A 14,586-nucleotide genomic window follows, 5' to 3' on the forward strand; every position below is an offset into this window, starting at 1 on the left:
CTCGTGTACTTTCTAAGCCTTTCTTTACTTCTTCCAAAGAATTTCGGACTTTTTTCACCGTACGACTGCATGTTCTTTTTATCGCTTTTGTAAGTAAAAGAAATAATAAAATTCTGAATATCTTATATTCCTGTACTGTAGTTTTTAGCCAAACACTGCCATGCATATACACAATTGTCTTCAACAATGTCTTGGCTGTTTATGGATTCCAGAGGTTCATTCTTGGGTATTGTAGGTGAGCATATCCCTCGTCACAGAAGGAATTTTTTTTCCTATTGAATTTTGTTCCCTTACAATAACAGTGGAATGAATCTCATTGAAAATGAATAAAACTTTTTCAAAGAAAGGCCTGGGGTACCCTTATCTCATGGTGTATAGTTGAGATGAGCAAATATACAGTAAGTCTGGGTTCGCGAACACTCAACATTTGGCTCCTGGTGGCTGAAGATAAGTGGCCGAAGATAGATGCAGCCCTAGGGTGTGTAGTCTTAAAGTGTTACTGTCATAGAAAATTTTTGATATTTCATAGAGACATGTCAAAAGTTTTCATCGGTCCAGATCTGAGTGTTCAGACCTGTATCAATTGGGAGAATGAGCCAAGACCACACTGCAGGGCGTCCCTTATCAGTCGGGCTCCATAGACTTACATTATGAGCCCGATTGATCACGTGACACAGAGCCTGGAGAGAACTGCGCTTAGTGCGGTCTTCTCCCAGCTCTATCTCCCGATCGCTACAGGTCTGAACACTCAGACACGGACCGATCAAAACTTTTGACATTTCTCTATGACATATCAAAAGTATTCTATGATAAAAGTGACACATTTATACAGCAAATGGGTGAGTGCAACTTGAGCATGCTCAAAACCGACCGTGCTGCAATTGATTACAGGTGGCTAAAGAAGTTGGACGCAGCCCTAGGGAGTCCTGGAAATAATGGATACAGACGATGACCTATGGTTGTATCTGTGTTTTCCAGACTCCCTTGGACTGAATCCAACTTCTTCAGCCACCGGTAATCAAATGGCGAATGATCAGACTTTTCAGGAGGTTATAATTTTAGTTTTATAGTGTATGGTGAAAATACATAGTACCCACAATGCATCACTGACGAAGGACTGTATGCATACTCTGAACTGACACTGAAACCTCAGTTAATAGAGTCTGTACAAAGGACGATTCATGACCAAATGGACTGCTTTTTCCCCTGACGAATAATGAAGTTACTTGAGAAGCAACATGAGAAAATATTACTTTACTGAAAGAGTAGTAGATGCTTGGAACACACTTCCAGCAGATGTGGTTGGTAAATCTACAATAACTGAATATAAACCTGCCTGGGATAAACATATATCTATCCTAAGAAAATAAGAAGGGAAATAGTAATAGGGCAGACTAGACGGACCAGGGTTTTTTTTTCTTCCGACAATCTTCTATGTTTCTATGAAATGCAGATATATAGGCCTAGAAATTCTTTGGAAGTAACACACCTATGTAAGCCGGATGTGAGGCATAGATTAGTGAAAGTGAACGGCCACATGAACAATCCAGCAGTCGTTTGTGCGGCTGCTCATTCCCAATGATTGAACTGTTTAACATAATTTCAGTCGATATGGAATCCCTGTGATGTGGCAGATGTCTAGTTCTTTTTGGAAAGAAGAGAGAACAAGACAAGCGGATCCATTGCACATACGTGTGACACGTACTGGATATGGTTCACTACAATCAGATGTACTGTTGGATCCTTCAGGACTGAACACTGACGCAGAGATAATAAGCAAGTTATTCTAGATGGCAAAAACAATTGGACAATGCATAGAAATCCATACAAATGGTTCGAGAATTGAGTTGGTGGGCAGATGTAGTTCCGTCTGTGAAAGTTAAAGAGGTTGGTCACTTTATAGTAAAATTGCTCAGTGTACAGTATTAGTAACTGTACTCACTGTATATACTGACAGCAGCTCCCTGTGTACCTCATAGAGCTAACATCAGACTCCCCTCCTCCAGGCTGTGCTGCCCTGCTCTGTGGTGATTCTGTCTATAAGATGGCTGACATGCAGGAGCATGTGACCGTGTTCCGCTCCCATTGTCCTCCAAAGGCATATATAGGCTTGGTGGACACTAGGGGCGTGGCAGGGTCACATGCTCCTCCATGTCAGACATCTTATGGACAGACTCACCACCGAGCAGGAGTCTGATTTTATCTCTATGAGGTACACCGGGAGCTGCTGTCAGTAAGGGATGTGAGTACACCTACTAATACTGTACACTGAACTATTTTACTGTAAAGTGGCCAACCCCTTTAACTTTTTCCACAAACCCACATAGGAACTAAAACATAACTTTTAATCAAGATAATAAAAAAGAAAGGTATATATAGCAAAAATAGATAGAATCACCAATCTGAATCAAAATCACCGCACTTAGGAAAATAACAGTGTAAATGTATAAACAACGGAACTTATTAAAAGGGAAACACACGAGAGGACAAGGTGCACTCTGTCCACTCCTAGATAGTGATACTTTCCCTACCTTTTGGGGTGACCCACCTCCTTAAAAGGGTGGCCCCAACCACGATGACGTTCCCTTCCCTCCTCTAAGTGAAGGACAAGACACAAACAAACACAAAATGTGAATCACACAAAATGGGGTACCACACCAAACCAATATTCAAAAAAGAATCCAACGCGTTTCACCTGTACAAATAATAACAGGATCATCAGGGATATAGTGGTGTACAACAAACAATAACAACAAAAGAAAATGTAGTGCAATAGATGTACAGCGCGAAACCACCTGCACCACCTCCGGTGGATTGCTGGATAATGCTGAGGAGTAACTCAGTGACACATGTGTGTCTCAGAATGCACATGGGATGATGCCAGTACTAGTAATCAGGACAATAGAAATCCTAAGTATTACAGCAAGTGAATACCAGGGGCATTACATCCTGGCACCTACCACCTTAGGAGTGCACTGAACATCTGCAACAGGATGCCTGTTCCACCATCGGGACGCTATTGATAAGTATTGCTGGTTTTCAGACACATGTATACTTTGTGCTTTTGTGCTATTTAGCATTTAATAATCCAGTGATATTAGGATGCAGCTATCAGCTGCTTGACTGGGCTAATTGCAAACAGTATACTGTATCTTAGCATGCCTGTCACATTCATGTAAATGACTATTTTTTGCTATATCCTGGCATTTGGTTACTGACTCCCAAGAGTCGTATTGGTGGTATTCACTTGCTGTAATACTTAGGATTTCTATTGTCCTGATTACTAGTACTGGCATCATCCCATGTGCATTCTGAGACACACATGTGTCACTGAGTTACTCCTCAGCATTATCCAGCAATCCACCGGAGGTGGTGCAGGTGGTTTCGCGCTGTACATCTATTGCACTACATTTTCTTTTGTTGTTATTGTTTGTTGTACACCACTATATCCCTGATGATCCTGTTATTATTTGTACAGGTGAAACGCGTTGGATTCTTTTTTGAATATTGGTTTGGTGTGGTACCCCATTTTGTGTGATTCACATTTTGTGTTTGTTTGTGTCTTGTCCTGCACTTAGAGGAGGGAAGGGAACGTCATCGTGGTTGGGGCCACCCTTTTAAGGAGGTGGGTCACCCCAAAAGGTAGGGAAAGTATCACTATCTAGGAGTGGACAGAGTGCACCTTGTCCTCTCGTGTGTTTCCCTTTTAATAAGTTCCGTTGTTTATACATTTACACTGTTATTTTCCTAAGTGCGGTGATTTTGATTCAGATTGGTGATTCTATCTATTTTAGCTATATATACCTTTCTTTTTTATTATCTTGATTAAAAGTTATGTTTTAGTTCCTAAGTGCTTACTTTGTTATGAATTAAATTTGTTGCTTTATAGTAGCACAGGAGTGTGTATATCGGCGTGGAGGACGTTACCCCCTCGTATATCTAATTGGGTTTTCTGTGGAATTCGCACAAACCCACATAGCCATGTAATGCATGCTCCACTTCCCTGTCAGCTGTCAGATAATAATATAATGATAATTTTATTTATATAGCACCAATATATTCCGCAGCTCTTGAACTGCTCAGTCAGATAAGTTGGCCGGCTGGGGAGTGGAGAATGTGTTTCACCTGGGTATGACTCTCAATTGTGGGTGAAGCAGACTCCCCTTCCCGATTGTGTGAGGTGAGAGCCAAATTTTTTACATAAATTTTTTTAAAAAACTGCTTGGGTAGCTTCACATGTACCAGATTCGCAGCGGATTTAACTGATTGGCTACCCATCAGCCAATCAGTGCTGCCGTGCACTGATTGACTGATGGGGAGCCAGGAGCCTCACGCACAGCCGCGGTGCTGAGCAGGTAATGTATGCTCTGGGCCAGGGGCTGCGGGCAGTGGGGGGTTAAAGGGGCCGGGTCACATACTGGCAGCGAAATGAAAACTCACAGCATTAAATCCGCTGTGGATCCTGCACGTGTGAAGCTACCCCTAAAGTGGTTTATGGTATTTTACACTTCTAGGTCCTTCTTTCTTAACTGTGAGATTGTTCCTACCGGTGGCTGGAGAAGTTGGATGCAGGCCTAGGGAGTCTGGGAAAACAAGGATGTTTTCCAGGACTCCTTAGGGCTGCATCCAATTTCTTCAGCCACCGGTAATCAAATGCTGAACAATTGGACTCGAGCATGTTCCAGCCGTGCTCATCTCTAGCAAACAGCACATTAATTTTGATGGGGGCTACAGTATATAATTTTTAAAGAAGCACTCCACTTATTTTTCTTAGATTACCAGCACCAGGTTGTTGTACGTAGCACTGTAGGTAAAGGAGAACTCCAGCAAAAAAAAATAAAAAATACTGTGTGGGCGGGGGAACATTATAAACAATATATACTTACCAGTCTTGATGCCCCCCACAGCTCCTCACGCCTGCTCCCAGACCTCTACCGGCATCCCCTTGCTCTCCCTACTGGAATGTCCAGCCACCGGGAGTCAAATGTTGTCAGTAACTGGGGTGCGACACCAGGAAAGAAGCCGAGAGAAAATGATATCCAGAAGTCTGTTGACTCAGGGCTGCTGGGGCACGGGGACCAGTAAGTATACATTATTATGTTTCCCCCAACCCCTGCCTGCACTGTATTTTTTATTTTTGCTAGCACCCCTATGATGCCCCTAGAAGTGTAGTTAATACCTCTGCCCCAGGGACCCCTTGTAACAGGAACAGAGTCCTAGCTTCTGTTCTTACATCATGTAATGTACGTAGAAAAGCAGCAATTTACCTGCGGACTCCCTGCTCCTGGTTACTAATGAGAATACACATCACTTTACATAGGGGGGCAAAATTTTGCGCCCTTAAGAATTTTGCACCCAGGGCAACCACTACCACCACGCTACACCGCCGCCTTGTCATACTGGTTTCCACTTTTCTATGTTCACACAATGTATAAACAACGGACGTTATTTGGCACTCAAAACAACAGCCGTTATTTTGAGGACAAAAATGATTTTTAACAAAAATTGCATTGAAGTCTATGGACAACGGGCAAAAATAATTGGCATGATCATTATTTCGACGGCCGTAGAAAACAATGACTGTTGTTCAATATATTGTGTGTATCAGTGGCCGTCGTTTGCATTGACTTCAGTGCAAATCATTGCCTTATGAAAAGAACGTTCTCATGAAAGGTACACCTAAAGCTTAAGGTCCACACAGTAGGACACCTCTGAAAAAATTCATTAGATACCCTATAAATAAAAAACAATCATTCAGAGCAGACAACTCTTTTATAGTAATTTTTGTTTAGCCGTATTTTATATATGTGTATTTGTGTGTTTTTGCTTTACATTTTCCCCCGTTACTCGTATTTCCTTTGAGCATCTATGACTTTATAGGTTGTTCTCGATGCAGAGCTGACGCTACTATATATATATATATTTATAATGATTGGCTATTACTGCCGCTCACCGGGCTGTGTCCAGTCCTCTCTCCCCCTGAACTTCCATCCCCTGAAGGGATTCACCCCTATTGATCTGTATCGCTCTCCATTTGATTGTCTTTTTCTTCTTTCTATAAATATAGATTTAATTTAGTCTTTCTCTCTATAAACGATTCCCAGATTTCCCCTCTGGGGGATTTGTGAATTAATTTGAACAATGCCACGCTTGAGAGGGTTGCTGCATTTTCCGTGCCTGTAGTTAGAAGCAGTTTGGGGAGGCTGATAAGGATTTCAATAGGGCCGTTTTACCAGAAAGAGGTCATTTTATCTCTGCCAGGCTGCTGCCGTCTGTGTCTTTATGAGTGAAAAGAAGCGGCTTCTCCCATCTAGATGTCGAATCATTATTTTATGTTCTACAGAACGCTTAGACAATAGGAGAAGACATGACACTGAATGGTGTTAGGCCGGGGTCCAGAAAAGGAAAACAAGCAAGGGGGATATACTGCTGACATAAAGGCCTGGGAGATGGGTTAGATGTTTGATAAAGCAGGACTGTCATTTGCTGTTACATTTACAATGGTTTTCTATTATATATTGCATTGTGTGATCACTGATATGTCTACTGCAGGGACGGGGAACCTTTGGCCCTCCGGCTGTCGTAAAACTACAATTCCCATCATGTCTGGACGAACTTTGGCTGATGGTTGTATGGAGTACACTACATTTTCTTAAGGCCCTATTAAATGAAGCGATTATCAGTAGGGATGAGCGAGTACAAAAATGCTCGGGTGCTCATTACTCGAGACGAATATTTCCCGATACTCGGGTGCTCGTTTCGAGTAAGAGGGAAGGTCGTGTGAAAACCTGTCAACCTCAGAAAATGATGGAAACACCACGGAAACGGACAGGAAACAGCAGGGGCAGCATGTATGGATGCTTCTGAGGCTGCCTAATTACACCATTACGCTATATTATGGGCAACAGTATGGCAGTGATCACACAGTGAAGGATTAAAACGGAGGTAGCATATGAACCACCCAAAAACTTAACCTGACACAGCATGGCAGTGAGAACACAGGGAACCATTAAAACAGAGTTAGCATATGAACCACCCCCAAAATTTTGAGGTTGTCGTATAGTCTGTGTGTAAGTGATGGTATATGGTCTATGCCACCTGTTACACAGGACAATGAGCAGTGAGGTTCTATGCAGCTGTACTACAAATCACAGCAATACAATGTACAACAGCAGCATCAGCCAGAGTATCACGAGATGCTCGTCCAAGTAACGTGTACCATCGAGTACCCTAATACTCAAACAAGTACCAAGCTCGGACGAGCATGCTCGCTCATCACTAATTATCAGCCGATATCGGCCATTACGGACGATAATCGTCTTGTGTAATAGAAGACAACGATCAGCCGACATGCACGATGTCGCCTGATTGTTGACTTTCAACATGTTGAAAGCTGAACGATCATGATAGCAGCGATATGCTGCCATCGCTCTGTGTAAGAGGAGCACAGGTGTCAAAATTTAGGCCCTCAAGCTGTTACAAAACTACAATTCCTATCTTGCCTGGAAAGCCTAAGCTTTGGCTGTCCAGGTCAGTAGCGGATTTTAATAGGTCCTTTTCAAGCGGTAGCCCGGGGCCCTGAGCTCCTGGGGGGCCCATGGCCACCCAAAAAGACTTATACTTTCAGTGGTGTATTGTCTCCTGGATACAGTTCTGCCATGATTTGCAAAAAATTGATGCTTTTTTACCACAATTTTGCACAAATCAGGGCATCATGACATTATCTATCCTGTACTATGAACACCACGCTAGTGCTGCCATAGTTACAGTGGGGTGGGGGAAGCCCAGGCCTGGTCAACAGGCCGGGGCCTATAGTGAAGTTAATCCGCCCCTGGTCCAGGCATATTGGGATGGGAATTGTAGTTTTGCGACAGCTGGAGGGCATGAGTTTGGCATCCCTGTTCTATGGGCTCCCCAGACAATCCAGCGATCACCCGGGCAGCCTCTCCACAGCTCCCCGCAGCCCCCCTTGCTGTCGACGCGTGTAATAGGGGAACAGGGAACAATCAGATCCCACCTTTAATTTTTCAAAGAGTCTGTGAGGATTAAAAAGTGGAATCTGATTGGTTGCTAGGGGCAACTGAGCCAGTTTCACTTTACACCATGTTTGATAAATCTCCCGCCTCATAACCCTATTACACTGTCCACCTACTTTTGGATCACCCTGTAGAATAAGCCTGAAATGTTGCTGTTTACATTCTCACCACTAGGACTAAAGTTCCCCATACATTTTAGGCATTTGATAGCTGTACCCGCAGCTAGCGTTGGTGACCAATAGGGGTTGGGCATGAAGGAAATTCACCACCTGCCTTATTGTTTCGGGACAGGTAGGCCGCGGCGAGAGCTTTCTCACTGTGGCTTACCCCTCCCTAAGACGACATAGGAATGCTTTGTCCTGTCAAACGTTCCTGTGGATAGGGGGGACGGTGGCCAATCAGAATAGGTGACTGGCGATTGTTCGGTCATTAGTTATTGAAGGTGTAAGGCCAGCTTAAGACTAAGTTGAGCCTTCCTATTCTGTCTGTGATGATAAGGAGGCAGGTGCTGTGAAGTGATCTGTACAGCATTACTGTGAAAGGTGACACTATTAGATAGAGAAGTCAATAGATGAAGCTCATAGCTCAGCCTCCTCCTACCTGTGGAGTGACCTCTTCTAAGGTCACAAAGTATATTCAGTATTATTTTCTATTCATGTCAATGGGACAGTTCCTGCCCATTGTTGCTGTAAAGCATAGTACTAAGTGCTGTTAAAAACTAGCTAAAGCAAGATGGCAGCCTGCCAAACAATGGACAAAAATTGATGGTTTCCCATTATCCATAAATGGCTGCTTTTTGTGTGGCCCATATTTATTCTTATTGCCAAATGTAACACAATGCCAGCTCTCCCCTGGTGCATACGATCCGTCTGGGATACATGGACGCCAAGGAGTTCCAGGCTTGAAAATCTCAAAAAAAGAACAAAAAAGTCTGGTACTAACAGCGATCCTTCCAATAAAACTTCACTTTTATCGCCCCGTCTCATGGGATGTGAGAAATGATAATCTGATATATTTCACATGACCGTTCTGGTTCATCCTTGGTCTATGAACTGTAACCATATGCCGATACCCTCTCGGGTTTTAGCTTGTGGGTTCCCTCTTACATCATACGTATGCCTGATTGTGTTTTTGGGGAAATAATTGTAAGGGTAATTGTACGGATATGTTACTCTGGGATCCTATAGGATTATTAGAATGAGGATTCCAAGTCCTTGAGTTTGAATGAATTGGTTGTGACATGGCAGGAGAGGGGACCCTCAGTGAGATCTAGTGGCCTCTACCAATCATACTATCATGTGGACAAGTGCTAAAAGAATTTTGTGAGAAAGCCCCTTTAAGGATATATTTTATTTTCTAAAAATGGGCATGGATGAGATAAAAAAAGTAAGGCTGGGGTCAAACTATGTTTTTGCAATCAGTTTTTTTCATCCGTTTTTGAAAAAAACAAAACAAATGTAAAAACTGATGTATTTGTGTGCATCCGTTTTGATCTGTTTCTCCATTGACTTCCATTATAAAAAAAAAAGGCTGAAAACACATCTGAGTACACAAAAATGGGGTCGGCCATGTTTTTGTGTACACTAAAAAAGGATGCATTTTGATCTGTTTTTTTTTTTTTTTTTTTTTCAACTGGAAGTCTATGGAAAATGCATCCGTTTTTCCATTCGTTTTTTTCATCTGTTCTTTGTAAAAAAAAAACGGACGAAGGAAAATTTTGCAAAAATGTAGTGTTAACCCAGCCTAAGTAAGTTATTCTTTCAAGATTTTTTTTTTTTCTTTCCACCCAGCAAGGATCGATTCTTGTTGTTGTTTTTTTTGTGGCAGAAATAGTACTTTAGAGCAAATAAGGCTTTATTGGAAATCCAACTCATGTGTCTGCACTATGTACATGTACAGTACAGTACAGAGATCACATGGCAACGTGGCTTTGTCCTGTCCATAAGGAGCATGTCTGATAAATCCTACAAAAAAACAGGGATCTGCATTGTTTATCATCTTTTGCATCTTATTCCATATTATTGCTGAGGGCATAAAAGAAGGGGCATCCCCCCCTTATAAGTCATACAATATTTCGCCATCTGTGTGTATACCTTCTGTGATCAAACAAAGCTGCTTTTATTGGGGGGCTGTTTGTTAATATTTGGTTTTATACATATATATATATATATATATATATATATATTTATTAGGGATGGTCCGAACCTGCCGAGGTTCGGGTTCGTATGAACCCGAATGCTCGGCAGCAGATTCCCGCTGTCTGGCGGATACAGCGAGGGGAACGCCTGGAAAACTGGGATACAGCCTATGGCTATGGCTGTATCCCAGTTTTCCAGGCGATCCTCCCGCTGGATCCGCCCCAGACCCTTATTATGCCCAAGTGAAAGTTAAGATTTGGCTTAATGGCAATTGTGGAATTGAAACCAATAAAAGACATGACATGCAATTAATCTGCAACGAATCATCGAGTCAGGGAGTGAAGCACATTGCCAGGATTTTTTCCCACCTGTATCTAGTGATTGGTGGGGGTCCGATCTATCAAAACTTTGTCAGTAACACCTTAAAGGGGGTTATCCAGTGCTACAGAAACATGGCCACTTTCTTCCAGAGACAGCGCCATACTTGTCTCCAGTTTGGGTGGGATTTGCAGTTCAGTTCCATTGAAATGAATGGAGCTTAATTACAATCCACACCTGATCTGGAGACAAGAGCAGTGCTGTCTCTGGAAGAAAGTGGCCATGTTTTTGTAGCGCTGGATAACCCCTTTAAGATGCCAAGACATATGCCTTGCCATCAGGCTATGATACCCTCTATGAATTATTTCCTATGGGAACAGCTTTGTGCTCGGTGGCCTCATTTGTGACACCAGACAGCTCCCTGTACCTCAGTGTTTTACTATCCAGGTAGTATGGCTGTGGCTCGCACGCAAGTAATAAAGAAGCTATGCAGGCTAAATTAATCGCTGATCTATCCTCAGGATAGGCCATTGCTCTCAGATCAATAAGCTACCTACAATCTACACCCCTGTTGATCAGCTGTTTGCCGCTGGTAAACACAGAGAACAGACAGCGCCGTATATTGTGTAGTGGCCATGCTGGGTTACTGCAGCTCAGCTCCCATTGAAGTGAATGGTAGGTAAGCCACTACACAATATACAGCACTGCCTGCTTCCAGCCCTGTTCTCTGTGTATACAGGCATAGCTCTTCTAATACACAGCTGATCAGTAAGTATTCTAATAGTCCATTATAGGTAATTTTATAAGCGTTTATAGTACCTGATCATGTATTTCAACTGTTATCTCATTTCTTTCTGGAAAATATATCATACTTGCTTCTTCTTTTCTAGGTGCCCCCACTCCTGGTGGTCCATTGTTGGCTTCTCTAGGGATACCCAGTCGACCGATCCAAACCCATTTGGACATCAAGCATCTACTAACATTCAGGATCAATGGTGTCTCTCCGCTTAGCCTCTTTCCAAACTTCAATGCGGTAGGTGTATGTCTATAATATTTTTGTTATTTTGTTTATACAGTTTCTATGTTTGTAGGTGGCTTCAGATCAAGAGTATTCATCTCTGCATTCTGGAATAGAAGAAAACATGGGGCTTCTCTGTCACCCAAAAGGTTAGCTTACTCCCTGGTAGTCCCCTGATCCCATCCATCACATAGTCAGAGACGTATGTGATTGAATCTGTGTCCACAGAGTGTTAAAAATGAGTCTTAAAGGGTCAAACAGTAAAGGCCGATTATCATCCCGTGTAATAGAAGGCAACGATCAGCCAACATGAACGATTGAATTAATTTGGGTTCAGTTAAAGGAGTTATCCAGAGAAAATCCTTTTCTTTCAGATCAACTGGTTTCAGAAAGTTATATAGATGTGTAATTTACTTCTATTTAAAAATCTCAAGTCTTCCCATAGTTATCAGCTGCTGTATGTCCTGCAGGAAGTGGTGGATTCTTTCCAGTCTGACACAGCGCTCTCTGCTGCCACCTCTGTCCATGTCAGGAAGTGTCCAGAGCAGCAGCAAATCCCCATAGAAAACTTAGACACTATATGACATTGACAGAGGTGACAGCAGAGAGCGCTGTGTCAGACTGAAAAAAAACATACAGCAGCTGGTAAGTATGGGAAGACTTGATGTTTTTCAAATTGAAGTAAATAACAAATCTATAGAACTTTCTGACACCACTTGATTTGAAAGAAGAAGATTTTTGCTGGAGTACCCATTTAATCTCACTCTAGTCTATAAGGATTGTATAACGTATCCATATTATTTGTATTATTTTATGTACTTTATAGTTTACGGTGCATTGTTTGTTTTTTTGTTCTTTTTTTTACATGAAATGAAATGAAAATTTTAACAAAGCAATTTATCAGTTTTATTCTCCGTCCCACGGATAGTTTCCTTTAAATAGCAGGAAATATACTTAACATATTTCCTAAGACGTTACATAGTGAGATGAAGAATTACTGATTTCATGCTGCTTATATAGATCTAGAGGAGAAGCTGTGCAGAGAGCACTGTGCATGTCAACTAATGCAGCAATGAGATATTTGTTTCTCCTGCTAGGACTAAACGTGACTGTAATTTGTACTTTTTGCTTATTTAGCTTACACATCTGCTGGTATAATATGGGATGGGGTAAAAACAATCGAAATAGACAACTACAATCTGTATTAAAGGGAACCCCTCCCATTAAAGGGGTAGTTCACCAAGTTGTTTTTTTTCTCTCAAATCAACTGGTCCCAGCAAGTGCCAGAGATTTGTAATTTACTTCTATTAAAAAATATCAAGTCTTCCAGTACTTATCAGCTGCTGTGTGTCATGCAGGAAGTGATGTATTCTTTTCAGTCTGGAGAACAGGAGAGGTTTTTTTGTGGGGATTTGCTGATGCTCTGAACAGTTCCTGACATGGACAGGGGTGGCAACAGAGAGCACTGTGTCAGACTGGAAAGAATTGTTGCATAGCAACGGCCGTTGTTATACTGGCCGAACACCAGCCCATTCGGGGTGTGTCTGGAAATCAATTAAGCATTGATTTCCATACACACCACAGATGAACAGACTGCATCCTTGTGTGCACATAAGATTAGTAACGTCCGCTGTTTACATTTATGAAAACATCTCAAGTCTTCCAGTACTTTTCAGCTGCTGTATGTCCTGCAGGAAGTGGTGTATTCTTTCTAGTCTGACACAGTGCTCTCTGCTGCCACCTCTGTCCATGTCAGGAACTGTCCAGAGCAGTAGTAAATCACCACAGAAAACCACTGCTGTTCTCCAGACTGGAAAGAATAAACCACTTCTTGTAGGACATACAGCAGCTGATAAGTACTGGAAGACTTGAGATTTTTAATAGAAATAATTTACAAATCTATATAACTTTATGTCACCAATTGACTTAAAGCAATGATGGGCAACCTTCGGCCTTCCAGCTGTGGCAAAACTACAACTCCCATCATGCCTGGACAGCCTTCGGCTGTCCAGGCAAGATGGTAATTGTAGTTTTGCCACAGCTGGAGGGCCAACGGTTACCGGGAGTACCCCTTTAACAGAATTACTGTACATAAGGATATTGATCATGCCAAGTATGGCTGGGTGCCTGGACTACTGCTCGGCCATTTTCGGCCTAGGCTTTGAAGTTTGTTGTTTTTGATAGAAAAAAAGTAAATTTTGGGAGTGACCAAACAGTATATATCTATAAGCCCCATGGACAGAAATAATTTCTAGAGATAGAGTCTTCTGTTAAGCGTAAAAAATAAATAAATAGAGGGAGAATCAAGTCTTTGTCAGATGACTTTTCCCAATCTATAATGCCAGCATTGTCCTCACTCCTGGCCTGAGGCTTAGCGAGATTATCTTATCTCCAGTCTGACTGTCAGGAGAGAGGCTGCGTTTTAAGGCCGATCGTATTTCTTTGCGAAACTATTTAGCCAAGGAGACAGGTGCATCTGTCTTCGAGGGACAAAGCTGGGAGGGCGAGAGGTGTTATCAGAGCCCCAAATTCCATTCAGAGAAGTGAGCGGCATGACAATGTGTGATGATTAATGGGCTGTCTGGGCTCCCAACTTCTCCACCAGCACAATATGAGTCACGCCGTGTTTGTGCGCAACTTGGACACCAAGCGCCCAGTACGTGTCAGCATTTTATATCAAGGTCAGACAACTAAGGGCCCTATTACATGGAACGATAATCGGCCGAATCGGTCCTATCCGGCCGATTATCGCTCTGTGTAATAAACACAACGATCAGCCGATGACAACGATCTTCGGCTGATCGTTGATGTAGGTTTGGACCTATAATTGTCGGGCGCCGACCGTGCATCGCTACGTGTAATAGCGGTGTGCAGCCAGCAGGTGACGATTTCTAAACTCTATACATTACCTATCCATGGTCCAGGGCTCCTCTTGCGCTCTGCTTCTCCCCGGGTCCCACGCGCTGCAGCTCCAGAGCGGCCTGTCTCAGCTGACAGGCCACTCAGCCAATCACTGCCTGGGGCCGCGGCGGCCAGTGATTGGCTGAGCGGCCTGTTAGCTAAGACAGGCCGCTCT

The 14,586-nt window shown here is 42.7% G+C and overlaps 1 protein-coding gene across 5 annotated transcripts in view; it reads left to right on the forward strand.

Moving 5' to 3' along the window:
- ZNF385C (zinc finger protein 385C) overlaps nucleotides 1-14,586 on the forward strand; it is a 213,439-nt gene that overhangs the window by 179,223 nt on the left and 19,630 nt on the right. For 4 of the 5 annotated variants that reach the window (XM_069954049.1, XM_069954047.1, XM_069954048.1 and 1 more), the window contains one exon: nucleotides 11,383-11,525. In XM_069954049.1, coding sequence (XP_069810150.1) covers nucleotides 11,383-11,525 — 143 coding nt within the window. Of the gene's footprint in view, nucleotides 1-5,004; nucleotides 5,082-11,382; nucleotides 11,526-14,586 lie in introns of those variants that run through there. The other variant, XM_069954051.1, reaches the window with a different exon arrangement.

This window comes from Dendropsophus ebraccatus, chromosome 14, assembly GCF_027789765.1.
Source record: "Dendropsophus ebraccatus isolate aDenEbr1 chromosome 14, aDenEbr1.pat, whole genome shotgun sequence".
In the NCBI taxonomy this organism is placed as follows: Eukaryota; Metazoa; Chordata; class Amphibia; order Anura; family Hylidae; genus Dendropsophus; species Dendropsophus ebraccatus.